General features: G+C 44.0%; 1 protein-coding gene and 1 long non-coding RNA gene across 2 annotated transcripts; one reads left to right on the top strand and one right to left on the bottom strand.

Moving 5' to 3' along the window:
• Positions 1-1,027: 1,027 nt before the first annotated feature.
• Positions 1,028-10,330, bottom strand: LOC115100156. Its single transcript, XR_003858978.1, has 3 exons — positions 10,194-10,330; positions 4,798-4,872; positions 1,028-4,686 (listed from the first exon to the last, which is right to left on the bottom strand). It is a non-coding gene; the product is annotated as an uncharacterized LOC115100156 (long non-coding RNA).
• Positions 10,331-10,625: 295 nt separating this feature from the next.
• Positions 10,626-27,466, top strand: MAGOH (mago homolog, exon junction complex subunit). The gene is made up of 5 exons (XM_029618340.1): positions 10,626-10,821; positions 12,869-12,927; positions 18,675-18,785; positions 23,120-23,202; positions 26,982-27,466. Exons 1-5 carry the CDS (start codon positions 10,734-10,736, stop codon positions 27,079-27,081), a joined length of 441 nt encoding a protein of 146 aa, XP_029474200.1. The 5' UTR covers positions 10,626-10,733; the 3' UTR covers positions 27,082-27,466.
• The last annotated feature ends 257 nt before the right edge of the window (positions 27,467-27,723 follow it).

Raw genomic sequence — 27,723 nt, forward strand, 5'->3', positions numbered from 1 at the left:
GATGACGTGCAAATAGTCATACCTGTTCAAGACTCACTATCTAAAGCCCTTGAATTCTGTGGAAATTGCCTAGTAGCCATCAACACCCTACTCACAAACCTCCATCTGGCTCTAAACACATCCAAAACTGAACTGCTCCTCATCTCTCAACATCTCCCTATTAAACCCTCCCTTGCTAATGATCCTGCATACAAAACACTCCACTCACAGCACTGCGCCAGAAACCTTGGGGTTCAGATTGACCAGCAACTGAACCTAAAAAAACACATCAACTCTATCCTCAAGGATGGTTTCTTCAAACTTAATATCATGAAGAAATTGAAGCCCCTACTTCATGCCAACGACTTCCGTACAGTCATTCAGGCCACACTCGCATCCAAAATGGATTACTGTAACTCCCTCCTCCTTGGATTACCTCACTCCTACATTAAACTCCTCCAAATGCTGCAGAATGCAGTGGCCAGAACTGTCTCCACTGCACGTAAATACGACCACATCACCCCCATCTTGAAAGACCTTCATTAGCTCCCCGTCCCATCCCATATCCTCTATAAAACCCTCACCATTATTCACAAAGCCATTTATACACACAACTCCAATTGGCTTGACGACCCTCTCCGTCTTACATGCCCCACCAGAAACTCCAACAAAGCGACCCTCCATGTTCCTTCCCTAAAAAAGGCGTGCGAGCGGGTCCTCTCCATTGCTGGACCCACGCTTTGGAACTCTCTACCGACCCAACCTCAGACTAGTCTTGCACCTCAAAATTCAGATCCCTATTAAAAACGTGGCTGTTCAAACAAGCCTTCCACACCTCCTCTTAGTTACTCCATTATCTCCCCTACTCTGTGCATACTTATTCTAGCACTGCATTTAGTTAGGTCAGCGTTGTTCATACTCGTACATTACCTGTTACTGTATTTTGCCCCTTTCCTTGCTTTCTTTGGTTTATGTATCCTCCCTCTCCCTGTTTTTTGTAATTTCCATTCTTTAGTTTCGCTGTAAACAGATATGATGTACCCACGAATATCGGTATAAAAGACTCTTTAAATAAATAAACAAAAAATTTAAATAACATTTTGTATCAGAATATCTCATGGTTTGCAAGACAGAGATACTTTGTAGTCTTAGTATAAAGGAATGTGTTGACCTTTCTGTATAAAGCTAATATGTAAAACATTTTCCAACTATTTTTGGAACAAATAACACACAGTAAGGTTCCCAAATGAAAATGTATATCATAATATGCTTTCAGGCATACTGCTTCTTGGAAAATGCATAAAACAATGACATTACACATGTAGAATAAAAAAGTGTCCTGCAGAAAAAAAAGAGGACACATGAGAAAGGAAACATTAATATCGGATTATTCTATATGGGAGTTGCTGTATTAGTTGTTTTTCGCACTGGATACATTGTTCTTTTCAAGCTGGTCTTGTATAATAGATTTGCATAAATGTAAAAATGTAAACTAATAAAACAATTGAGATATAGATGATCTTTAAATAGCTAGTGAATGTTAATAAAGACAGGGGACAGTCTTTTGCTAGTCTCTCTTTAAACGTGCATTAGCCTTAAGCAGTTATCATCTGTGTCCAATTGCTTTGCTCATTTTCCTTCATTTTGTGAAATCCTGTAGGATTCGATATCACAAGGCCTTTGCATCCTACACGTACTAAACACTGGCTTCTAATGCCAGATGATATGATCAGCTGTCACGTCTCATTTATACATTGGTCAAATTTCCATCTGTTGCCTGATGCAGCTGAATGTGACTTAGGAAACAGTTATTACAAAAAGATTTTATTTGCCAAATTATGTTCCATCTGTGGGAGGGGATTTTGGCAAACCACACTTTTCAATCTGTTCCTAGAACGTGGTTAAATGAAAACTATTAGTTAGAAATTCCAGATCGGTGGCCACTGCAGATTAATGATATCCCCCACCTAGCACGGACTACTTCTGGACAAATCTTTTTGTAACCTTGCCACATTCCTTTTTTAGAGCTTTATTTTAAACCCAAAGTACCCTTTTGTGATCTGAGAATCTCAGGCAGAATAGTAACATGAGCATTTGTAGAGGGGACATGGATAAGGAGTTCAATGGATATCAAAATGAAAACTATTGAATGTCTAGATAGAATACGTTAAAATCTTTGGAAGAAACAATTGGCTGAATGGCTGTACAATGAACGGAGATCAGTGGCTAGAAGTAGCAATCTAGCTTATGTTTAATAGGGACTTTTATTTGGCAAAACTCAGTGAACTGCTGCAGAAAACCATTGTGCTGTCCCTACTACCAGTAGTTGAAAGAAGCTAGAGCTGCCAGCCCCCACAAATAAAAGTCCCTTCAAAACGTAAACACTACTAATGTCCAATAAATCAAAACCAGATGCAGACTGGATAGAACAGGGCTGCTAGCCACTGTCAAGATTCCAAAGTTAGCCAGATAAATGTATTCTGCTAACCGTGGAGGGATAATCAGCGGTGCAGCCACACTATTGTATATATTCTGCTATTTTAAAGGTTACTGAATAACTTTAGAACTACTGTTTGACATGACCAGAGTTAGCTGGATAAGTTATCTGGCTAGATCTGAATATCAGAGTTAGCCGAATAACTTATCCAACTAACTTAACTCCACCCCAGAACACCCCTACAAAATCCAGCTACCTATATCGTACTGCTGTTTATCTTCTGGCCATTCAGTTATTTCCATTAAGAGGTCAGGGCTGAGGTGGAGAAAGTGAACAGACTGCTTAGTTGTTAAAGTATCAGTATCAGTTTTTTTTTTCTTTGGGAATGCACACGGCACAATTTTATCAAAGGCCACCTCCTATACAAGCAGAACCTTAGATAAATCTACCTTAAGTGCTTTAAAACAAGTGACAGCTTTTTGGGCCAACTGCATAATGTTTCTCTGGACCACAAGGACCATCTTTTCAGTATATTCTTACAGTCACTTAAGCGTGTGTTTGTAAAAAAAAAAAAAAAAAAAAAAAAAAATCTGACTTTGGTGCTTGCTTTCACTTTTCCAAGTCTGCATAGTGAGCATGTGAATCTTAGCTAGTTTCAAATTTTCAAGGAAAGTGTAAACATTTTGGAGAATCAGGAATGGGGAGAGAAGATTATAGGATTTTTATTCTTCTTAAATCCATGCACTATGTGCATAGATAAAAGTGTTGTTTGTGATAACATTTCATCATAATTTTTAACCAAATGTATGTACAGAATTTTAAGTTTATTGAATTTTGATACTTTCTTTGAAAAAAATCTGTAAAAACACAGGAAGAATTAAAACAGTTAAAAAAAAAAAAAAAACTTGTAAAAGAACATGCAAAATACTGTTTAACTTGAAAATTGTAACTAAGCGAGTTACAATCAACCAAAGTGGTTTTTAATTTATTGTTACTAATGGGTAGTGCTGCAAAGTTGTTTCATTTTTTTCCTGGAGTGTAACCATTTCCTTTGTCTTTCCACGGGGAGGTTACAATCACCTTGTGTCCTTTAGAGGGCAAGATTTAGTGTATTTGGTTGTTTGGTACTTAGCAGGACAAACGATGGGATTTAAAAATCCCTCCTGTCCGAGTGCCTCTGAGATAGATGGTTATGTGGTCCTGTGAGGGGCAGTCCGGGAGACAGCGCTGTTAACGAGATAAAACTGATTTTCAGCATTATCTGGACAACCTGACCAGCTAACTTTAGCACGGCCAAAATGTTTTAAAGTTAGCCAGCTTAACTCATCTGGCTAACCTTTAAGATGTTTGCTGCAGTGGCACGCCCGAGCTACTGAATCCCTGTAAAAATAGCTGGATTAATTTATCCTACTAGGCGGCTAGTGGTTCTGACTATGGACCTCTTACTGCTTGTACTCTTTATGGTCAACGACAGAATACGGATGGGCATCTTTTACTTAACTGTTTTATGTAAATATTGAGTACTGTAAACCAAACTAACAAATTTGTAAAAGTGTTTTGTTTATAGACAATAAAGTTTTTTGTTTTTTTTAAACTGCAGCCTTGTCATGTTTTGATTTATTACTAAGAGGGTCAGCAGCAATTTTTTGAAGATGTGCCAGTAACGCACAACAGCTTTAGCTGTTAACCGGCTGAATCCTCTCTACTACCAACTCTTACTTCCCATAGTCTACGTGAAGACCTAGTGCTCCACCCACCCAAGACGCTCTTTATTCAGGCCGGCCCTGGGAGGCTCGTAGGGTGATGAGTACCTCGGCGGCGCCATCAATGTATCCCAGAAATTGTTCAACTCAAGTCTAGGACAGGGTTGCCAGGTTTTCATGAAAGAACAAGCACTTTTTTCCAAAAAAAAACAAGCCCAAAAAAAGCCCAAAACACGTGAAATTGAAACACCAATGTCTGTGAGTTGCATAGACGACAAAGGAGCTTAGCCTTTTGCATGTTTCTCTGTTCTAGCAGGTTGCAGAAGGTCTGCATGATGTGCACGAATGTCACACTTACAAAATTTGCACGTAGCCTTATTCTCATTGCTGAAAACAGGCTGAATCCATGCTTTTAGTTCATGTTCCTCTTCCCATGCTTTGCAGTACTTTTTACTGTATTTAGCCCAGTTCTTTACTGTAGCCATAGTAGATCAAAACCATTTAGTAGTGTAGCAGCCAAGGATGTAAACAGTAGGTATGGACAGGCTTTCTTACAGAGGTGATCTGCTGCAGGGAGAAAAATGAAAGAAAAAAAAAAAGCAAAATTAGAGGAAAGCAAAAGTGGTGTAGAAAAATAAGAAAAATAGCATTACAAGTTTCCATGTCACATTTTTTTACCTGTAGTCAGCAGGTATGGAGAAGCTTTCTTTTTGTCAAAATAAGGGTTTTTTTTTTTTTATAAAAGGTGATCAGCTACAGGGAAGAAATGAGAAAAAAAAATAGATGAAATCAAGTGGAGTAGAACAAATTGGAGAAATTACTTACCTGATAATTTCGTTTTCCTTAGTGTAGCAGATGGACTCGGGACCAATGGGTAGAGTGTACTCCTGCTAGCAGAAGGAGACTGATCAGATTTCAATCTGACGTCAGCCCCTAGTACAGTGATGGCCAACCTTTTGCGCTCAGTGTGTCAAAATTCATAAAAAAACCGAGCATAACTCGGGTGGTGTGTCACTTCTAGAAAAATCCATAATTTTGTGATATTTGTAGCTCTACTATTAATAACAAAAAGTTATAATTTTAATATATGTTCTGTATTTATTAATAAAGCAAAAACATAATTCTTTACCTTACCTGCTTAGTGACTTTTTTGTTGCTGAATTTCATTGGCTAAATCTTCAATTAAAACACTCTCTCCCCCTCCACCAAACTCTCACTCCCCTGGATTTTCTCACACACACTCATGCTCTCACACTCACTGGTTCACACACACGCTCCCATTCATTTTCACACCACTCCCGCTCCATCCCCCAGGCATGCACCCATTCATTCTCACACACACAGACCCCCAGGCAGGCACCCATGCATTCACACACATACACCCCCAGGCAGAGTCCCATTCATTCACATGCACACACTAAAGGCAGACCCCACCCCCCCTCTCTTTTGCCAGCAACCTCAGAACCTCTCTCATTCCTCTGCTGCCACTGTCATTGCTCAATGGATTGCAGCAATTTTGCTACATTAATGAGATAAGTAACCATTCAGTTTGATGGGAAATATAGATATAATCGGAGATTTTTGAAAAATAAGACAAAGAAAAAAAATGTTTTAAAAAAAATCGTGAAAAAATCTTCTTTTGAAAGTCCTGCTTTAGACAAATGGCAGCACACAAGCGGCAGTACTGATCACGGTTCTAAAAACGGTTACCCTGTGATTGAATTTTGAATGGGCAGCCAGAGATTTCTCAGCACAAAAGTTAACGCTAAACTAGCGAAAGTGTACGTTAGCCCATCTATGAGGGTAAACCAATGAACTGTGGTTTATATGTGACTTCCCCTTTGAGATAGACTGTCATTGCTGCCACATGACTATTGGGGAGGTGCAGATTGCTGCTACTGACACTGAAGCCCATTCTGCTGCCTCCTCTGTGCAGGCCCCGTGGGCTTCCATTTTCTCCATGTTGATCTCGTACATTGTGAGATCCGCATAGAGAAAGTGCTATTCTTGCACATTCCCAAAGATTACATGTGCCAATCACTAAAAAGTAATTTATTTTGTTTTTTACCTTTGCTGTCTGATCTTCATTTTCTAATTGGTTGGTCACAGGCTTTTTTTTCCCACCTTCCCTTTCTTATTTTTTTGCCAATTCCTTTTATATTGTCTTTTTTTCTGTTTCTTTTCTCTCCATCTTCTTCCCTCAAACACACAGGTTCTCATTCTCACATGCTCTTCTCTCTCTCACACACACACAGGCTCTCACTGTCACATGCTCTCTCTCATACAATCATTCATACACACAGTCTCTCACTGGCACAGGCTGTCCGACTCTCACACACACAGGCTCTCTCTCACTCCCACATGCTGTCTTGCTCAAGCACATGCTGTCTCTGCAAACATTCAAGTCATAGAAACATAAGAAACATAGAAATGACGGCAGAAGACGACCAAACGGCCCATCCAGTCTGCCCAGCAAGCTACGCAGTTTATCCTTTTTTTTTTTTTGTGTGTGAGTCCTCACTCTCACACACAATCTCTCAACTCATCTCATACACACACACACCCTCTACAGACCCTCAGCCTCTCTCTCACCTCTGGGCCTCCTCTTTACGGGTCGTCGCAGGATGGGCTCTGCAGCAGCCCTGCTACCAGGCCTCTTCCTCTTCTCGGGCCGCTGTGACTTGGGATTCGCGGCTGCCCGTAAACGCAAGCGCTGCACCTCTTATGCACGCGCCGATGCTTCACCTCCTTCCAGCCCACGTGGCTCCGGCAACGTTTACTTCCGGGGCTGCACAGGCAGGAAGGAGGAGGAGCATCAGCGCGTTTAAACGTGATCTTTTTCTTCAGGCCGCGGCCCTGCCTATCTGCCTGTCGCTGCGCCCGGGGGCATTTGGGGGGGGGGGGGGTGGAGGGGTCCGGGGGGTGGGTGGATACTAAAAAACTAGTTTAAAGGGTCGGCGCAGCAGATTAAAAAAAAAAAAAGCTTGGCACAGCAGATTAAAAAAAAATTCCCGATAGTCCACGAAACGCTGCGCGTGTCAGCAAAAAGTCTCAGCGTGTCACCTCTGACACGCGTGTCATAGGTTAGCCATCACTGCCCTAGTACACATACCTCTGCAGGAAGTGCAGCTCCTCAGTATTCTTCCTTGAAAAGCGTTGTGGATATATGTGACTGACTGATTGATTAACTTCATATTATGGTTAACTTAACTAACTTGTTAGAACGTTTAAACTCGTTTAAACTTGATTAACTTGAACTGATTGGTTGACTATAGCTGGAGACCACCAGTGTACTCAACCGGAAAGCGTCGACACCGGGCAGGGTGGACGTCTTAGGTAAATAAAGACATGGCTTACCCGTAACTCATTGGCACAATGCCTCAGGGCAGCCCAGGGTGGGATGCTGAGTCCATCTGTCTACACTAAGGAAAACGAAATTATCAGGTAAGTAATTTCTCCATTTCCTAGCATGTAGCAGATGGACTCAGGACCAATGGGATGTATAAAAGCTACTCCAGAATCGGGTGGGAGGCTGCCCATGGTCCACTTAGAATTGTCCTTGCAAATGCCGTGTCCTCCTGAGCTTGTACGTCCAGACGGTAGAATCTGGAGAAAGTGTGGATAGAGGACCACGTTGCCGCTCTGCAGATGTCCGCAGGTGACAGCATTCTAGTCTCTGCCCAGGACACCGCCTGGGCTCTTGTTGAATGGGCCTTGACTTGTAGAGGTGGTGGTTTTCCTGCTTCTACGTAGGCCGCCTTAATGACTTCTTTGATCCAGCGGGCAATGGTTGCCCGCGAGGCCGCTTCCCCTTGCCTCTTTCCGCTGTGAAGGACGAAAAGGTGGTCTGTCTTTCGTACCGGATCCGACCTTTCCAAATATCTGGTTAGGAGTCTGCCGATGTCGAGGTGACGTAGGCTACGGTCTTTTCCCGAGTTCTTCACGCCGTCCATCGTTGGTAGTGCGATGGTATGGTTGAGGTGGAAGTGTGAGACCACTTTGGGGAGGAAGGTACTTGCCAGGTTCTTATGGCCTGGATTGGCCACTGTTGGAAACAGGATGCTGGGCTTGATGGACCCTTGGTCTGACCCAGTATGGCATTTTCTTATGTTCTTATGTTCTTAACTGTGCGTAGTTGGATGGACCCCGGGGTGAATCTGAAGAACGGTTCACAGCAGGACAGTGCTTGTAGCTCCGAGATGCGGCGGGCCGAACACATGGCCAGCAAGAACATTGTCTTTAAGGTTAACAGACGGAGAGATAGGCCTCGGAGGGATCTGAAGGCGGATCCCGCTAGGAACTCCAAGACGAGGTTGAGGTTCCACAGATGTACCGTCCACCTTAGAGGTGGGCGAATGTGTTTGACTCCTTTCAGGAAGCGTGATACATCCGGGTGCGAGGCTATGCTGTTGCCCTCGCTCCTGGAGCCATAGCATGACAATGCTGCTATCTGTACCTTGATGGAATTGAGGGACAGACACTGCTGTAGCCCATTCTGTAAGAATTCCAGGATCACAGGAACTCTGGAGGGGCGTGGCTTGACGTTGTGGTCTTCGCACCAGGCCTTGAAGACTCTCCAAATCCTTATGTACGTTAGAGATGTGGAGAACTTGCGTGCTCGGGAACAGCCGGGGCCTAGCCCTGCTAGGGCGGATCAACCCGGCGGCACTGACTCAGATCGGCGGCCTGTGCTCCTCTTCGATCCTCGGAGACAGTTTACATAGAAGATTTCTACCTTACCTTGTCTTCGGCGCTTCCCGGTTTCATCCCGGGCGGTCTCCGGCTGCGGGGGAAGAGGGCAAATACCTTCACAGCCGCGCTCGAGGAATGCACCCGCTGCCTCTCAGCCGTGCCCGAAATCGGGGGCTAAGTCCCTGCTGAGATTCGGCCACCGGACCGAGGCTCACCTCTGAGGGACCACGGAAATCACCTCTGGAATCTCAACTGGGGGATGGACCCGAGGGTATCACCGCAGGAGAGCGGGGCACGTCTTCAGGTAAACTTTTCTTCTTAAATTTGGGTTTTTCCTTGAATTTTGGTTCTAACGCTCAGAGAGCGTGCAGATAGTCCCTAACTGCTTTGGAGACAGAAAATACTGAGGAGCTGCACTTCCTGCAGGGGTATATGTACGAGGGGCTGACATCAGATTGAAATCTGATCCGTCTCCAACTGCTAACAGGCGTACACTATACCCATTGGTCCTGAGTCCATCTGCTACACGCTAGGAAATAAAAGATACCAGCCCCTCACACTCATTCCCCCCTCCGAGCACATCCCTGGCCCCCACACACTCACTCATTCCCCCCTCCGAGCACGTCCCTGGCCCCCACACACTCACTCATTCCCCCCTCCGAGCACGTCCCTGGCCCCCACACACTCACTCATTCCCCTCTCCGAGCACATCCCTGGCCCCCACACACTCACTCATTCCCCTCTCCGAGCACGTCCCTGGCCCCCACACACTCACTCATTCCCCCCTCCGAGCACGTCCCTGGCCCCCACACACTCACTCATTCCCCTCTCCCCACCCCCCTCCAAGCACATCTCTGGCCCCCACACTCTCATTCATTCCCCTCTCCCCAACCCCTCCGAGCACATCTCTGGCCTCCACACTCTCATTCATTCCCCTCGCCCCCACACACTCAGTCATTCCCCTCTCCCCACCCCCCTCAGAGCACATCCCTGGCCCCCACACACTCACTCATTCCCCTCTCCCCACCCCCCTCCGAGCACATCTCTGGCCTCCACACTCTCATTCATTCCCCTCTCCCCACCCCCCTCGCCCCCACACACTCAGTCATTCCCCTCTCCCCAACCCCTCCGAGCACATCTCTGGCCTCCACACTCTCATTCATTCCCCTCTCCCCACCCCCCTCGCCCCCACACACTCAGTCATTCCCCTCTCCCCACCCCCCTCAGAGCACATCCCTGGCCCCCACACACTCACTCATTCCCCTCTCCCCACCCCCCTCCGAGCACATCTCTGGCCTCCACACTCTCATTCATTCCCCTCTCCCCACCCCCCCTCCAAGCACATCTCTGACCCCCACCCTCTCATTCCCCCCTCCTGATACTTGGCTGTAGCTGCACAGTCTGAAGATTCCTTTGCTGTTGCCCTGCTGCTAGCCTTCCCGTTCCAGGTCTGCCAACAACAATGTGCTCGTGAGGTATCCATCAACAAGGCTTGCAGCTCACTATTTGAATCCTGCTCTGATTGGCTTACTGCTGCAATATAGGGATAGGGTGTGCCTGCTATGGACAGGCTTCATAGCAGCAGCAGCAGCAGCCAATCACTGTAACATCAGAGCACAAGTCCCGCCCAACAAGCCCAAAAAAACGCGACTGGCAGAAAAAATAGCCCAATTAAAAGCAACCAACGAATCGGTAAAAAAAAAAAAAACGCGAATGACTAGGAAAAGAAGCCCAATCTCGCGGTAAATAGAGACTCTAGGATTTCCGGTGACGCAAATAAACCTCGATAGCTTGTCATCCTCTCGCCCAATCAGGTTAAAGGGAGGTAAGCCGCGAGCCTTCCCCCCCCCCTCAGTGACGCGTTTCTTGTGCGCGGGCAGCGGCGTTGTGGCCGTGTGTGAGTGGCGCTGGCGGTCAGAGTCATGGGCAGCGATTTCTACCTGCGTTATTACGTCGGGCACAAGGGCAAATTCGGCCACGAGTTCCTGGAGTTCGAGTTCCGGCCGGACGGTGAGTGCCTGCGTGCTGGGGCCCCGCTTCCCGGAGAAAGGGTAAAGGCTGGGCCTGGTCAGGCGCGCCGTGCTGGGTTGCACTGGGGGTGTGCATGGGCCTAATGAAAGCAGGAGAGGAATTGCTCTAACCATACCCTTGTTATCAGACTCTGGAGATCGCTGTTGCTGCCGGCATTCGTTTCCGCTTGCCGTCCGTCCTTTTATCTTTATTAAAATGCTTTAGTCGCTTAAGCAATAGCCCTAAGTGATGTACAGGCGAACATGCATAATCTAAAATAATACTGTAAATCTTAAATACTCTAAAAAGAATACAATTACATAGTATAATCAAATCCGTTGCGCTAACACCAGCTGAACAGCAGCAGCCTATTAGGCTCGTAGTATCTGGCGATCTGACAAGGTGATAGCTAAAGTTAGAAGAATGCTGGGCTGCATAGAGAGAGGAATAACCGGTAAGAAAAAGGATGCCCTTGTACAGGTCCTTGGTGAGTCTTCACTTGGAGTACTGTGTTTAGTTCTGGAGCCCGTATCTCAAAAAGGATAGAGAAAGGATGGAGGCAGCCCAGAGAAGGGTGACCAAAAATGGTGTGGGGTCTGTATCTGAAGATTTATTAGGAGAGGCTAAAGTATCTGAATATGTATACCCTGGAAGAAAGGATGTTAATTTTCCCTGTTTTATTGTTTTATTGTAACTTTCTCACCCTTCAATTGATTCTCTGTATTTAAAGTTCACAGTTCTATTGGGAATATTGTTATCACGTTACCTTATGCTTTTCACACATTGTTAATTGTAAACCGGGTTGATGTGATGCCAGTCATGAAACTCGGTATAACAAAAAAAATAAATAAATAAATAAATGTGCAGATGAGATATGATGCAGACCTTTACATACCTGAAAGGTTTTCATGATGCATGTTCCTCAAACCTTTTCTGTAGAAAAGCAAACAATAGAACTAGGGATCATGGGAGGGGGGGATGATTCAGAACCAATGTCAGGAGATATTTCTTCACGGAGAGGATGGTAGATGACTGGAATAACCTTTCGGAAGAGGTGGTGAAGACAAAACAGTAAACAAATTAAAAAAAGGCATGGGATAAACACTGTGGATCCCTAAAGGCAAGAGCTGGAAATTAAGAAAAGGGTGCATGGGGGTAACCTACATAGAGCAACAGCTACTATCCTTAAAAGACGCTATAGTGATTACTACTACTCAACCAATAGCCTTAATGCTTTTGATGCAACTGCAGCATCCCTCCCTGCTTCGATGGCAGGGGTGGGGAGGTAAAAAGGGGAATTAGATACAGATGATAACCAACGTGGACCCTGACTTTTGCAGTCTAAGTACTGACACACAGACATAAGGGAAAAAGCACAGGATGAGTTCTATGGAAAAATCCCAAATCAAAGTACATCTGAATTATCAAGAAGGTCTCTCGCCCAGTAAAAATGTTGCTAGCAGTAATTTTTATGGGTTTGACAGTTGCTTGGTTTTGATTGAAAATATTACTACCCTTATCATAAGGCTTGGGGGTAACTGCAGGGAACAGCAGATATTGCCATAAGAAGCTTGCTGGGTAGACTGGATGGACCACCTGGTCCCTTTCTACTGTCATTACTATGTTTATAGCTAGAAGAAAATAACAGATTCTAGCTGTGCTTTCAGTGATTACCCATAAGCATGTCTAAAAATGTTTTCAGCAATGTTTTGCTATCTTATTCTGATTTCCTAAAAGTATCATGTTGTATCATGGTTCGCGGACAGGATGTCAACAAAAACTTGACAAAATCCTGTGGTGTTCCTGCTGTTTCCAGGAGCTTGTGACAGTGTGTATTCTGCTTTCTGCTGGAATTTCTTGTGTGTTTTAACACCAAAGCTTTGCTGATGCGCCCCAAAATTAGCTAGCTTCTTCAGTGTCTGATCGAGGCTTTTCAGTAAGTATGAATTAAAATAGTTTTGTTTATCCTTGTGTTTAATTTTCAGTAAAACCTTTATGTTGTAATAAATTCTGAATGTAATATTTTTTTTTATTTTTATTGTGACAGGAAAATTGAGATATGCCAACAACAGCAATTACAAAAACGATGTTATGATAAGAAAAGAGGTAACTGATTTTCTTTGTGTATTACTAGTCAGATGAATTTGAGAGATCACTTTGGTGTGCTGCTTGTTCTGTATTTGTCTTTAATGTGCATACAGCAAACCTAGAGAAATAAGAACATGCCATACTGTGTCAGACCAAGGGTCCATCAAGCCCAGCATCCTGTTTCCAACAGTGGCCAAACTAGGCCATAAGAACCTGGCAAGTTCCCGAAAGCTAAGTCTATTCCATGTTACCGTTGCTAGTAATAGCAGTGGCTATTTTCTAAATCAACTTAATTAATAGCAGGTAATGGACTTCTCCTCCAAGAACTTATCCAATCTTTTTTTAAACACAGCTATACTAACTGCACTAACCACATCCTCTGGCAACAAATTCCAGAGTTTAATTGTGCGTTGAGTGAAAAAGAACTTTCTCCGATTAGTTTTAAATGTGCCCCATGCTAACTTCATGGAGTGCCCCCTAGTCTTTCTATTATCCGAAAGAGTAAATAACCGATTCACATCTACCCGTTCTAGACCTCTCATGATTTTAAACACCTCTATCATACCCCCCCTCAGCCATCTCTTCTCCGAGCTGAAAAGTCCTAACCTCTTTAGTCTTTCCTGATAGAGGAGCTGTTCCATCCCCTTATCATTTTGGTCACCCTTTATCACATGCTCTCCTTTTTATCTCTCATCCTCAATTATGTTATGTGATGATTTTGCTTTAATTTCTTGTTAAATTCTTTTGGTTACGATGCTAACAGCTGCCATGTACGGAAATTGTGCAGTTAAGCTTATCAAGATGGCAGAGGAATAAGCTTAACTCAGCATTGCAACATATATGCCTGAAAAACAAGGTATTTCCTAGTGTGAAGCAGATGGACTCAGGACCAATGGGTATAGTGTACTCCTGTTAGCAGTTGGAAGTGCAGCTCTTCAGTATTTTCCGTCTCCATAGCAGTTAGGGACTATCTGCATGCTCTCGCAGCGTTAGAACCAAATTCAAAGAAGAAAACCAAATTTAAAGGAAAAACGTACCTCTGAAGACGAGCCCTGCTCTCCTGCGGTGATACCCTCGGGTCCCTCCCCCAGTTGAGCTTCCTGAGGTGATTTCCGTGGTCCCTCGGAGGTGAGCCTCGGTCCGGCGGCCGAATCGCGGCGAGGACCTAGCCCCCGATCCTCGGGCGCAGCTGAGAGGCAGCGGGTGCACCCTCGAGCGCGGCGGTGAAGGTATGTGCCCTCTCCTCCTGCAGCCGGAGACCGCCCAGGACGAAACCGGGAAGCGCCGAAGACAAGGTAAAGTAGAAATCTTCAGCTTGACTCTGGTCTCCGAGGCACGCCTATTGAGCTGTGCGCATAACCGCGAATTGGGCGCACAACTGCGCGCACAACCCACACAGACGTCTTGGGCGCACCGGAACGCATAAGGGTTTACGCGCCGACAAGCCATGGCACCACCAGAAACAGGGATAAAGGCTCAAGGCCTCTGCCCAGCATGCAATATCAGAGCCGCATAAAGCGAGGAGTCCCACGACCTGTGCACTCAGTGCGAGGAGGCCCTGGGAGATCCAGTCCCACCCAGGGCCGAGTAATAGCTCCTCAGGGGGTACCCCGGATCTAGCAAATCACAGCGGGACACCCCCACAGACGGGGACCCTCAGGGAACCATCGCCTCTCAGCTTGGATCCAGCATCTATCTCATGGGTGGAGTTCTTCAAAGGGATTCACACCTTTGTTCAAATGCAAACTGAACCTCTGGCTGATCAGCCACATTCTCCGCCAGAGGACCCTTATGCCCCAGGCCCCTCAAGACCTAGGCAAAGGCTTCCACTACCCAGAAGCCCCACCTATGGGGACACGGACAACTCTGAAGAGGAAGCCGAGCCCCTAGAAGAGGGGGAACTCCCCCCGGGGACAGAGCCTCACCGAACCATAAGACGCTTCTTCACAAAGAACGAGCTCCCTGACCTGGTCACCCACAGCCTGAAGGATCTCGCTATCCCGGGCCCAGGGGGAACCTAAGCCGATTCCCCTGCTGGAGGGCCTTCACCAGACCTCCTGCCATTTCCCTCTGTTACAAGCCATCCAACAGCTAATTGACCTGGAATGGAGTGCTCCAGAGTCCGATGAGCCTTGGCAGCCCTGTACCCCCTGGACCCGGCAACCAAAGACCTTCTCGCATGCCCGAGTTGATGCCATGGTCTGCGTGGTCGCGAAGCGCACTACTATCCCAGTGGAGGGAGGAGCAGCGCTCAAAGATGCACATGACCGGCGTCTGGAATCCATCCTTAAACAGTCCTTTGACGTAGCTGCTAGGTCCCTACAAATTGCGGCCTGCTGCACCGTGGTGACACGTGCCTGCTTATCTCAGACCAGGAACAACACCCCTGGAGAAGTCATGGAACCATCATTCCTTGCGGACGCTGCTTCCGACCTGGTGCGCACAGCGGCCAGAGCAGTGTCATCAGCGGTGGCTGCCAGGAGACAACTCTGGCTCCGAAGCTGGTTGGCCGACGCATCTTCCAAAACTCGCCTCACAAGGATGCCCTTCAAAGGATCCCTCCTGTTCAGCAGCGAGCTAGAGAAACTGGCCAACAAATGGGGCGAGTCCCCATTGCCGCGCCTGCCGGAGGATAGGATGAGGAGAAACCAGCTACCCTTCCCCAGATCCTCTAGGGGCAGAAGTTCACAGCGCTTCAGTCCATACAGAAGCAACTTATCTAGGATTTATACCTTGCTTAATAAAGAATTAGACATCCCACCATCCCATATTGTACAATGGGAAAACGACCTGAGTGACAAACCCACACGGCAGGAGTGGTCCGCTTGTTTTAGTGCAGCTAAGAAAGGGTCTGTCTCAGCTACCATCATAGAACAAAACTATAAAATGTTGTATCGCTGGTATCTGACACCAGTGAAATTGCATAAATTTTACCCAGCGGTTTCGGACCAATGTTGGAGAGGGTGTGGTGTTAGGGGTACTTTCCTGCACATTTGGTGGGAATGTGGTCATGTACAGAGATATTGGGATATGATTAGCGGTCTCATTTATGAGATCATGCAGGTGACGGTACCTCTACATCCGAAAATTTTTCTTTTGAACATCTATCCTCCCGAGCTTGGCGATCACAACAGTTTATCCAAGCGGGTAGGGCAGAGATAGCTGCGTTTTGGAGACAGCAGGAGGTGCCGTCTCGAGCAAGGGTACTCCAACGCTTGACCAAAGTCTGGTATCTTAACCATCTCACGGCTATAAGAAGGAAAAAACTCAAAAAGCACCACCTCCAGTGGTCTTGTTTTGAAAAATGGCAAAGGGGGCAAGTGGATCAGACACCACAAGTCTCTGGGGGTCCAGAGTGATGGTTATCCATAGTCTGTAGACGTAATGTACTTCATTGTAATCTCACGAGAAATGTAATCTATTATCAATTCCTAGCAGGATAGAGATATATTACTGTATGTTGTGTAAACATCCACTTATTTATTTATTTATTTATAGTTTTTATATACCGGGAGTTCCTGTATACAATACATATCACTCCGGTTCACAGTTAACAGAAGAACTACTGCCGGGAGGCAGTTTACATAGAACAGTTTACATGGAACAGTTTACATTGAACAAGACTTGAAACAAGAAAAAACACTTGATCTAAATAAATAGGTAAAACCAAAAACTAAGCTCAACTTTAAGTAAATAAATAAGGCAATTAATAGACTAGATTAAATAAAGGCGTATTATTGTATTATTCATTGTATTATTATTATTATTGTATTATTCATTGCAATATTTTGCTCTGCTCAGTTTTCGATATATCCACTTTAAGGATAACAGTGATGGGGAGGGGGAGGGTTTGGGGGTATGGGTCTAGCATACTATACAAAACCACGCATGACTGTATCTTGATGTTTAATCTTTTATTTACTGCTAAATTCTGTGATACTTTTTGTACTATCTGTTAGATATGATATGCAAACAGTTGTATTTTCATGCTTAAAATATAAATTAAAAAAAAAAAAGGACCGCCTGTTCGTCCTTCACAGTGGGAAGAGACAAGGGGAAGCGGCCTCGCAGGCAACCATCGCCCGCTGGATCAAGGAAGTTATCAAGGCGGCCTACGTAGAAGCAGGCAAACCACAGCCTCTACAGGTCAAGGCCCATTCTACCAGAGCCCAGGCAGAAACTAGAACGCTGTCACCCGCCGAGATCTGCAGGGCAGCGACATGGTCCTCTATCCATACCTTCTCCAGATTCTACCGTCTGGATGTTCAGGCTCAGGAGGACACGGCATTTGCAAGGGCAGTACTAAGTGGGTCACGGGCAGCCTCCCACCCGGTTCGGGAGTAGCTTTTATACATCCCATTGGTCCTGAGTCCATCTGGCTACACGCTAGGAAATGGAGAAATTACTTACCTGATAATTTCGTTTTCCTTAGTGTAGACAGATGGACTCAACATCTCACCCTTGGCTGCCATTACGCATGGACTTTCAAATGATTCAAAGGTAAGCCACCTTTTCATTTACCTAGGGCATCCACCCTGCCGGGTGTTGACGCTTCCCGGTTGAGTACACTGGCGGTCTCCAGCTACAGTCAATCAACCAGATTAAGTTAATCAAGTTATAACGTTTAACCAAGTTATGAAGTTAGTTATTCAAGTTAATCAATCAGTCAGTCACACATATAGCCACAATGTTTTTCGAGGAGAATACTGAGGAGCTGCACTTCCTGCAGGGGTATATGTACTAGGGGCTGACGTCAGATTGCAATCTGATCCATCTCCAACTGCTAACAGGAGTACTCTATACCCATTGGTCCTGAGTCCATCTGTCTACACTAAGGAAAACGAAATTATCAGGTAAGTAATTTCTCCATTCTAGGAGTAGATAGAAAAATAGTTGTTTTCTGAATTTTTGCTGGTCACTATAGAATGTGATATATCATGCGTGCAACGTGTGCTTTAGGCGTCATGATACAAGGTTTTTGTTAAAATGCTTTTCCTCATTTTCTGTTGGACTTGGCGAATATGTAATATTGGTGATATCAGAATAATAGAGATGTGAATCGGAACAGATATCTGATCCGATTCTGGTTCCGATTCACATCTCTACAGAATAATCATTGTGCCAAGTTTGCACAATGGGCTTTAGGCTGAATCATAGGCACTTAGGGATAATCATGCAGCACTTGATAAACATAAAAATTCTTATTGGAAAAAATGTATAAATTTATCTTAAATGCAGACACCCCAAGTGACATCTTGTACTACAAGTAGATTTGGAATTTGGCACAATGATTATTCTGAAAGCACTCTTGTGACTTTAAATATTATATTTATGCAGAATTTTGAAATATCGATTCCTTTTTTACTTAAATATTTCCTGACATTGTTCTGGAGTTTCATATGTGGCAGCATCATTCATCCGTACTGTTTAACTTCTCCTTTTGATTTTATTCTTATATCTCCTTTCTATTTGCTATCTATCCTAATTAGAGATGTGAAGGCCCTGAAAAAACTGGTAAATTTTGGGGGAAAAAACTAGTTTTGCAGTATTTGAGCAGGACTAGAGTAAGATTAGGAAAACTACATCCGGTCACTGAGCCTAGAGGTTCTGCGGGGTCCTTGTGCTTGTCATATTACTTGACGTTTGGATTTTTTCTTATGGACTGTACATTGATAGTTTGCCTATAAAAGCCTTGCACTTTCACTCTTTTGGGGTTTATTTTAATTAGTTTTTTGTTTTGTTTATTTCAATGTTGCATTTTCTAGGCGTACGTACATAAAAGCGTGATGGAGGAATTAAAGAGAATAATAGATGACAGTGAAATAACAAAAGAAGATGACGCCTTGTGGCCTCCGCCAGACAGAGTAGGTCGGCAGGTGAGGATGGACGCTTTGCTTGGATAACCTGCTGGGAGGGCTAATTGGTTGTTTTTTGTTTCTTTATTTAAAAAGGCTGTATTTTGTTTCTTGATTTAGCTTTAGACTTCTTCTTGGGCAGCTGGCTAAGTAACCTGACGGGATAAAGCCCAGTACTCCAAGTGAATGCTAAAAGGAGTCCACCTGGTGATGACAGGCAGGGGAAAAGACACATTTTGTAGTAAAGTTTGCATTCAGCTAATGCATATAAATATAAAGTTTCTAGCTAGATTACTAGTCAGTCTTTGGCAGAGTGGACATGTTTGGTATACACTTTTATTAAATTTTCAAATCAATGCAAACATGTTTGAGGTATGACATACCTTGTAATGTGAGATGGGGGAAGGAGGTGGCTTCTCAGTTTCCTCCTGTTCCTTTGTACCCTCCCGCTCAGTCAGAACGTCTTGGGCTACTGACTCATGAGCCTTCATTTTCAACTAGCCAGGGATCTTTTCCCCTCCTCCCGCCACAGTTTATCCCAGCTGGGAGTCACAAACTGCCCAGCTAACGTGAACCATAAGTCAGGTCACTGGCTATCACTGCTGTGCAGCGACGGATTACTACTCCTGCCCCCCAGGGCTGGCCCTCCGCAGCCTCCCTATTCCCAGCCATCCCAGGGAGCAGAAGACCTGACCCGGCGATTCGACCCAGGTCCCTCTTGCATGGCAGTGGTCAGCATTGCCACTGAGTTGCCAGCCCACCCCTGCCTCTTGGTTTTTGAAAGTGCACTAATAGCATTCAAGGTTTGGGTTTTTTATTATTTAATTGTATTAGAGTTCTAGTAGTAGTACCAGTCCTACAAAAAAAATGAAGTCTATGTAGGTTGCGATATTCTTTAAAGACGCAAAGCACGAAAGGTTGCAATACTTTTGCTGGTGTGAAACTTGTCAGAAAAGGGATGTTTGCAAGATCTCGAAAGTTTGTATTCTGGAATATTTAATTTTGTTGCTCCTTTAAAAGCTATCGCAACCTACAAAGACTTCGGTTTTAAATTGCATGAAAAAATTAAATAACATAAGAGTAGCCAAGCTGGGCCAGTCCAGTGGTCCATCTAGGCCAGCATCTTGTCCCAGACAGTGGCCCCAAAGTACCACCCAACAGATGAAACCAAAGTTTATCTAAGCACTCCCTGTAGGCATACAAGAGTGTGAAATAACGTGGCCTCTGTCGTGTCCTTTCTCCCAGGAGTGTATCTTGAATCCTGCTACGCTCCCTAGTGGCAGCAGCAGATTCCACTGACTAAAGAAATGTTTTCTTGAAAATGCTAACATAGTGTTAATGGCAGCCCCGGTCCTAGTACTTTTGGACAAGGTTCACAGCTACTTGCTTATGGTTTGCTCTCTTCCTCTCGTGCCTCCCCTATCACTTTTCCAGCCTTTCTTCGTATGAGAGATTCCCCAGTCCTCTCGCCATTCTAGTTGCTCTTATTATTCTTGACCTTTACCCCATTCTTTTTGAGATGGGTAACCCAGATCTGAGTGCCGCACTCCATGCGCATGATAAATCTCCTCAGGTCTGTCATCGATGTCTTCTTGAATTATCCCTAACATATGGTTGGCTTTTTGGGCTGCTGCACACTCTGCCAGTGGCTTCATTGTGTGGTCCACAACGATTCTGAAGTTCCTCGCTTCATAGCCGTTTCCCAGAGTAGTGTGTAGTTAATTTTCTGTCTTGATTTCCCACAAAGCCATTGGTGATGCGGTCTTTTTCTGCCGTCATGTTTCTATGCAAAAATGAACTGGTTTGGATTTTTTCTGCCAACGTGCGTCACTTTTACTTGTTTGTATTAAATTCCATTTGCAACTTGGATGCCCAAGTTCCCAATCTTTCTAGTTCCTCCAGCAGTTTTAAACAATCAGCTTGTGTTTTAACTGCCCTACCTAGTTTGGCATTATTTGACTTTTGTAACCTTATTTGTCACTCCATCCTCTAGATAATTTATAAACTAATTGAATAGTGTCGACCCTTATGGCACGCCACTATACTCCACTGCAGTTTGAGAACTGGTCATTCAGTTCCACTCACTGTCTCCTTCCCTTTAACCAGCAGCTGATCCATGAATGTACGTAGCCCCTATCCTGTGATCTCATGCAATACTTTATCGAATGCCTTTTTAAAGTCCAAATATACATCGTCAATTGGTTCACTGGAATCGATGTGCCTAGTTACATTCTCAGAGAATTCTAAGAGATTAGTGATAATTGATTTACCTTCCTGAAATCAATGCTGGATATTCCAAATTATGCCATTTCCTTTTGTGTTTCAAAAGTTTTGTTCTTGATAGTTGTCTCCACCACCTTTCCTGGTATTGATGTGAAGCTCACAGGTCTATAATTTCTCAGTTCCTTAAAAATTGGGTTCGCATTGGCCACCTTCCAGTCCTCTGGTACTGCAGCTGTTGTTAGTGACAAATTGCAGATCGGCGTAAGCATGTCTGCAGTTTTTAGCTTTAGTACATTCAGCCCTGTGTGGCGGATTCCATCGGACTCTGGGGGCTACTTAACCTTCCCGCTCCACAGGGGTATCTCTTAGCACTTCAGAGGCATCGCACCAACGTCTCCTGGTGAAGACTGAGGCAAAGAGATCTTTCAGGGAAACCTATTGCATAAGAACTTAAGACTTGCCACACTGGGTCAGACCAAGGCTCCATCAAGCCCAGTATCCTGTTTCCAACAGTGGCCAATCCAAGTCACACGTATCGGGCAGCATCCCAAGGGGTAGATAGCGTCCAAACTGCTTATTCCAAGAATTATTTCTAGGGAATCTGTAATATTTGGAAGCACAAGACTCCAAACCATGTTTGCTCGAGTGTCTGCTTTCTCCCACTATTTAATTGAAAAGCTGCACTATTTCATTTTTTTTTTTATTTTTAGTGTTAGAAGCCTGGTTCCAGCCTGTTTGAAGTGGAGGCCATTACAACAGATTAGTTTCTGTTTCTGTGGCCCTGCATGTGGAACAGGTGACATTTCGCAGAAGGCTTCTTTTGCAGTTCTAAACTTGTTTTTCCTTCCTATCGGTCTAAAGTTTTACTCAAGAACTTCTCTGCTGCTGTTCCCCTTTGATTTTGGTACCAGCATGTACCACGATGGCATACTCCTCCTCCCTCTGTGTGTTGATAGATCTGCCACCCTTGCAGCTGGTAGGCAAGTCACCATATAATCTTCACAACCGTCAGCCACCCATCTATGTTACATAAGATATGCAATACTGGGTCAGACCAAGAGTCCATCAAGCCCAGCATCCTGTTTCCAACAGTGGCCAAGCCAGGTTACATGTACCTGGCAAGTATCGAAACATTGTAAATAGATCCCATGCTACTAACGCTGATGACAAGCAGTGGCTATTCCCTATTGTTTAATAGCAGTTTAGGGACTTCTCCTCTAGGAACGTATCCAAACCTTTTTAAACCTAACTACACTAACTGCCTTAACCACGTCCTCTGACAATGAATTCCAGAGTGTAACTGTGCGTTGAATTATAATAGAATTATCAATAACCACTGCAGTCTTAACCCTGCCCTCCTGGGCCCCTCTCACAGGAGACTCAACCTTGAGGTGAGCGGATAATGCATAGCTTGCACGGCTGGTCCTTGCTACAGGATCATTTTCTGCTGTACAGAGGTGATGCTTTTCTTACCTGTGACCTTGCTGCTCCATGGCTGCACTAGGGCCACCAGCGTGGAGATGGGACTGTACTACTCTGCCCCCGATAGAGAGGAATATCAATAAAGCATATCTCCGTAAACTCCTCCAGATCAGCAACTCTGGCCTTCCGGGATCTTACTTGTTCTGTGAGAGCCACCAGTTCTTTGCATCTGGTGGGAGATAAGCGCATGTATGCATTGAAAAAGACTGTTTAGCTGACATTTTGTTGCTGGACTTCTGTCTCCATAATAATAATTTTGTATAAACTGTTTGTTTTATCCAGTTTAATTGGGGAGATTTTATTGTATGTAATAGTTCTGCCTTGTAGAATTAGCCAGTTAACTTAATTTCTTCAGTCTGGATTAATGATGTGTCCAATTTCTGCCCCTTGGGAGGTGCTATAGATGTAGATATATATCTGTATATAGAGAGATGTATATAGATATATACATGGACAGAAGCCTCTGGAGTTGGGATGACTGTAGGCGGGCTTCACCACTTAGTAACGAAAGAATTAGGTGATAACCTACCTTCCTCTCAGCAGAACTGTAGAGATTTAATTCTGCTTGAAACATATAATTAAATGTTCATTACAAACTAATACTTTGCTGTTTGGTCTAATTATTCACTTCCTCAAACATTTTCTTTCAGGAGCTTGAGATTGTGATTGGTGACGAACATATTTCGTTTACTACGTCAAAAATCGGTTCCCTCATTGATGTAAATCAGTCCAAGTGAGTAATCCTCGTGGGGTGCAACCTCGTGTCTGGGAGCCTGACGGGAGGGCGGTGGAATAGCTGCCACTGAAGAGTAATGTACTGGCCAGAGAGCCACCCTGAGGGTCCGCATCCAGCTGTTGGCCTGCAAGGGGACCCGTGATATCTGGGGAGAATGAGAAAAATCATGCAGTTTTGCCAAAGCCAAATCACTGTTGCTTTTTTAGACATACATTTGGTCTGTATTTATACACTGTAACATTTAGATTGTGATATATTTTTTTATTTATAAAACGTAACTTCTGCTACATCCAATTATGATTGATCAGAGCAGATCACAAATTTACATTCATAAAATGTATGCATCTAAAGCAGCCCTGTGCCTCCCTAGGGGCACAGAACAGTTGCTAAGAAGTCTTTCTGTCATTCTGAACTGGATTTTTTAAGTTTTAGAGCATTTTCTGTTGCTGGACAGTCTCACGGAGGTGGGTGGCTACTGTGTCTTTCTATGGTTCGCCCATTGCATACACAGGTAGCCCTACACCTCTCTCCTCATAAAGCAGGAGGAGTTGCATAACTTAAGTTGGAATAATCTGAGATGTATTCTGGCAGCTGCTTTTAAACTGAGTTCTGAAAACAACTGCATTTTTTGTTTTGGGTCTGGCTCACCTTCCTCCACATCTGAGCTTCCAGACCAGCTTCAGCCCCCACTCACTGCCAGTTATGAGAAGGGTGGTCCGAATCCTTCGCTTGCAGCCACCAGCAGTTCTTCCTCATATTGGGTCCCATCAGTGCCCAGCCCATGTGCACCCTGAATCCCAGCTTTAAACCTTGCTGTTGTGCAATTTCTGTGGCATCCCCAACTACTGCTGGCTCGAGCAGGACCCAGGTCATCCCTAAATCCGTTTTTTCTTTTATGTAAACACATTTTACAGATATTCTGTTAAGTTTAAGTGACACGTCAAGCATAACAAACAATAAAGGCTGCAAAATTAATTCAAAATATTTTTACACTAATTCTTAGAAATCTGTGTTTGAAAGGATTGACTGAGTTGGTTTATCAGTAGGATAAAAACTCACCGAATCCCTAATATTTGACCAAATTAGATCTAGTAATTGGCACTGGTTTTAAATGGTCTTCAGTGGAAGAAGTTATCACAGATCAAGATGGCTGCGTAATTGGTCTCTGTGGCCCAGACTGTAAGGTATAAGCTTTTCATTGCAGGACCAGAGCATTTTCTTAAGTTGATTGGGTTTCTGATATAACTCGGCTTGTCTACACGCCCTTTCAAATGGGCTAAAAAATACTTTAAGTATTTGGGTGCTAAGATTAGGGGGGATAGAAGAAAGGATGGGGAAAGCAAATTATGGGCCCGAATTCATTCCATCAATGAAGAACTCCAAAATTGGGTTGGTACTAACTGAACGTGTTACCAAGACTGCTTTACTTGTTTCAGACATTCCCCATTGATGTTTTGAAGGAAATGTTGAATGCCTTTCAGAAAAAATTGTTGCATTTTAATTGGAGACAGCCTCCGCCAGTCTTCTACCAGCCTCAAAGGTTGGGAGGTCTGGGGGTACCTGTGATGGAGAATTTCCAATCAACAGCACAACTAAGAACCCTTGTGAAATTGATGGGGAGAACAGGCCTAAGCGTTGGGTCAGAACAGAGCAATATTACTCCAGTGGGTTTCCTGTTGGCTATATCTCCCTTGGAGTAGTAGCTTGGAAGAGGCTTTGTGAGGTATTAAGAATCCTTATGCAAGACTCACACTCGGTGTTTGGAAGAAAGTTAGACTGGGATTGGTACCTTGAGGGACATTTTCACCACCAGCATCTATTCAAGATTGATGGCGTTTTACCCCTAGGATGTGAATCAGGACTTTTGAAGAGATGGGATTCCTGAAGGTTATCTTCCTTGGGACAACTATATGATGAGGAGGGTGTCATATATTTTTCTAAAGTGAAAGAGAAACATACATTAAGGGATTATAGAACTACACTCAAGTGAAGCATTATTTAGTTCATTTAATTGGGACTGAGATGATGAAAGACTAAATCAGTGTTGAAGCTCCTGGTGTGTATGAGGGGGAACTATAAAAGGGTTGCTTTCTAAAATGTATACATTTCTGTCCTCTCTACTAGCTGGGAAACTTAAATACCAGGAAGCATGGGAAAAGGTGTTGATGAGGATGATTGGGAGTATAAACAGCTGAGAGCCGCAAAGTCCTCTATTTCAGCTAAAATACTCGCTGAAAATACTTGCAAAATTTATTTTAGGTGGTATCTTACCCTACATCGACTGAAGGGAATATTTGCTCGTGTATCTGACAAATGTTGGCAGGAAATCGGGGAAGTAGGTCCAGTGGGGCATATTTGTACCTTTTTTGAGAGAGAGTTTTTATATTAGTAAGTTTAAGGTTGACCGGACCCCCCTGGTCTGTGTTCTTGATACAGGAGTGGAGGATGCTCCTAGGAGGTGGGCAAGTTAATTGCCCATCTGCTGCTAGCTTCTAGATGGGAAGTGGCGGCTATGGGAGGTGTACACGATGGAGAAACTGACAGCTGCTGGAAGGAATAGGCTTTCCTTCTCCTCTGGGGTATGGAAGCTGTTTGAGAAATGGGCTATGTTTTGTAAGCTTGGGGGTTACAGTGGCATCAGGTGGGAGGAGGGACTTGATTGAGGGTGATTTGGTGTTGTACACTGCTGTAGGTACTTGTGGTTCTTTGGTGGAAACTGCACAACATATTGTATGTTGACAACTGAAAATGAAATGGCCTGCACTGCAGAGCACCAGTTGCCATTTCAATCCTGCGGAAGACTAGATTCTTTATTAGACCAACAAAAGGATTATCTAAAAGCATTGTTGTTCACGAGCTTTCAGGTTAAGAGTCGAGTTGTAAGTCATCACTCTAACATGCAAGAGAAGTTACCCAGCATTTAAGAGCTTCATTTACCCAGATGTTCTCCACACAGGCCCTGTGCTTTCTTATTTTTCTCTTTTGTTGTTTTACATATTTTAAGTCATTTCTCTGGAATATTCATTTATTTATTGGTAGACCTTGGATGTCTTCCTACTATCCTGACTTTGAAACATTGGTGCTTTTTTGTTTGTTTAAACAATTTAAGGTACATGGCACAAGAAAATATTCAACAGTAATACAGATAGAAAAAGGCATGCACTGGTTGGCTCTTCCCAGTATCCCCAGCAATGACCTCGCACCATAACAATCCCCACATCATACAATCCTCCTCTTTCCCCCGCCCCCCTCCACATATCCTATGTGTCCCAACCTAACAGCTTAAAATCAAATCAAAATAAAGTTCGCAACCATTCAGGACAAGACTACTAGCGCGGTAGGACAATGACTGCAGATACACATCCCAAATAAGAATGTTCTGCGTTTCCTGGTCACATCAGTCTTTTCAATGTAGTTCTCATTAAAACACATAAGATGTATTTGATTTCTCCAGTGCGTCAAATTCAGGGGATCCCTTCCCACCCAATTCTGCAGGATAGGTTTTTTGCAAGTAGCAATACCTTCTGTATCCAAAGTCGTATATATCTCTTCCCCCACCCCATATTATCAAATAGCAATGCACTTGTATCTAGTGGCAGCTGTATACCTGTAATTTGACCAATATATTGAATCACGGATATCCCCAAAACTGCTGCGCCAACGTGCCTGGCATTTGATTGGCGCTTTTGTCTCTTAAAATGTTGATTTCAGACCAGCTGTGAAACTTGCTTGCTGATTTTTCTCTGTTTCTTTGTGTGCCTGTCTGTCTGTTCTAGGGATCCTGAAGGCCTGCGTGTATTTTACTACCTGGTTCAAGATCTCAAGTGTCTAGTCTTCAGTCTCATTGGTTTACACTTCAAAATCAAGCCGATATAAACTGAACATTGTGTGTGTGTAATTTTATGGTGGGCTAGAGGGATAGTATTCATTCCTTGTTTCTTTAGGGACCTTTGTTTTCAGATTTTTTTTTTTTCCCTAGGAGTTTCAATGTTATAAAAAAAAAAAATCTAGTGGAAAGATTTTTCTACTGATTTTTTTTTTCTCCATGTTTCTAGAACAGTCATTTTTCCATTGTGTGGTTTTGTTTTATTTTTTTGTTACAGCATTGAAATTGCCAGGAAAAATAAAATTAAAAACTGAAAAGGAAGCTCCCTATTTATCCTGCATTCAGGATGAAGGACTTTACTGTATACATGGTGAATCTTTTTATTTTTTACAAAACAAAATGAATGACTTTAATAAACTGCTGGTTGAACTTACAGTACTTTTTTTTTTTTTATGTGCAGATGGAACTGAGACTTATTTAAAAATCTGCTTTTGGCCTGGTCTTCCTTGTGTGTTTGGTCCTTGACCATCTTGCCTGTCTCACCAGCATAGCGAGCTCCTTTGAAGGATAAGCTTCTTCCCTACTGTAGGGTATGAGGAGGACCCCCTTATATTAAATGTTTTCCCCATGGGGCTGAGTGTGGGTCCTGGGACAGGTGTGGGCATAGAAGATCATATTTTAAAACATTTACA

This window comes from Rhinatrema bivittatum, chromosome 10, assembly GCF_901001135.1.
Source record: "Rhinatrema bivittatum chromosome 10, aRhiBiv1.1, whole genome shotgun sequence".
Classification (NCBI taxonomy): Eukaryota; Metazoa; Chordata; class Amphibia; order Gymnophiona; family Rhinatrematidae; genus Rhinatrema; species Rhinatrema bivittatum.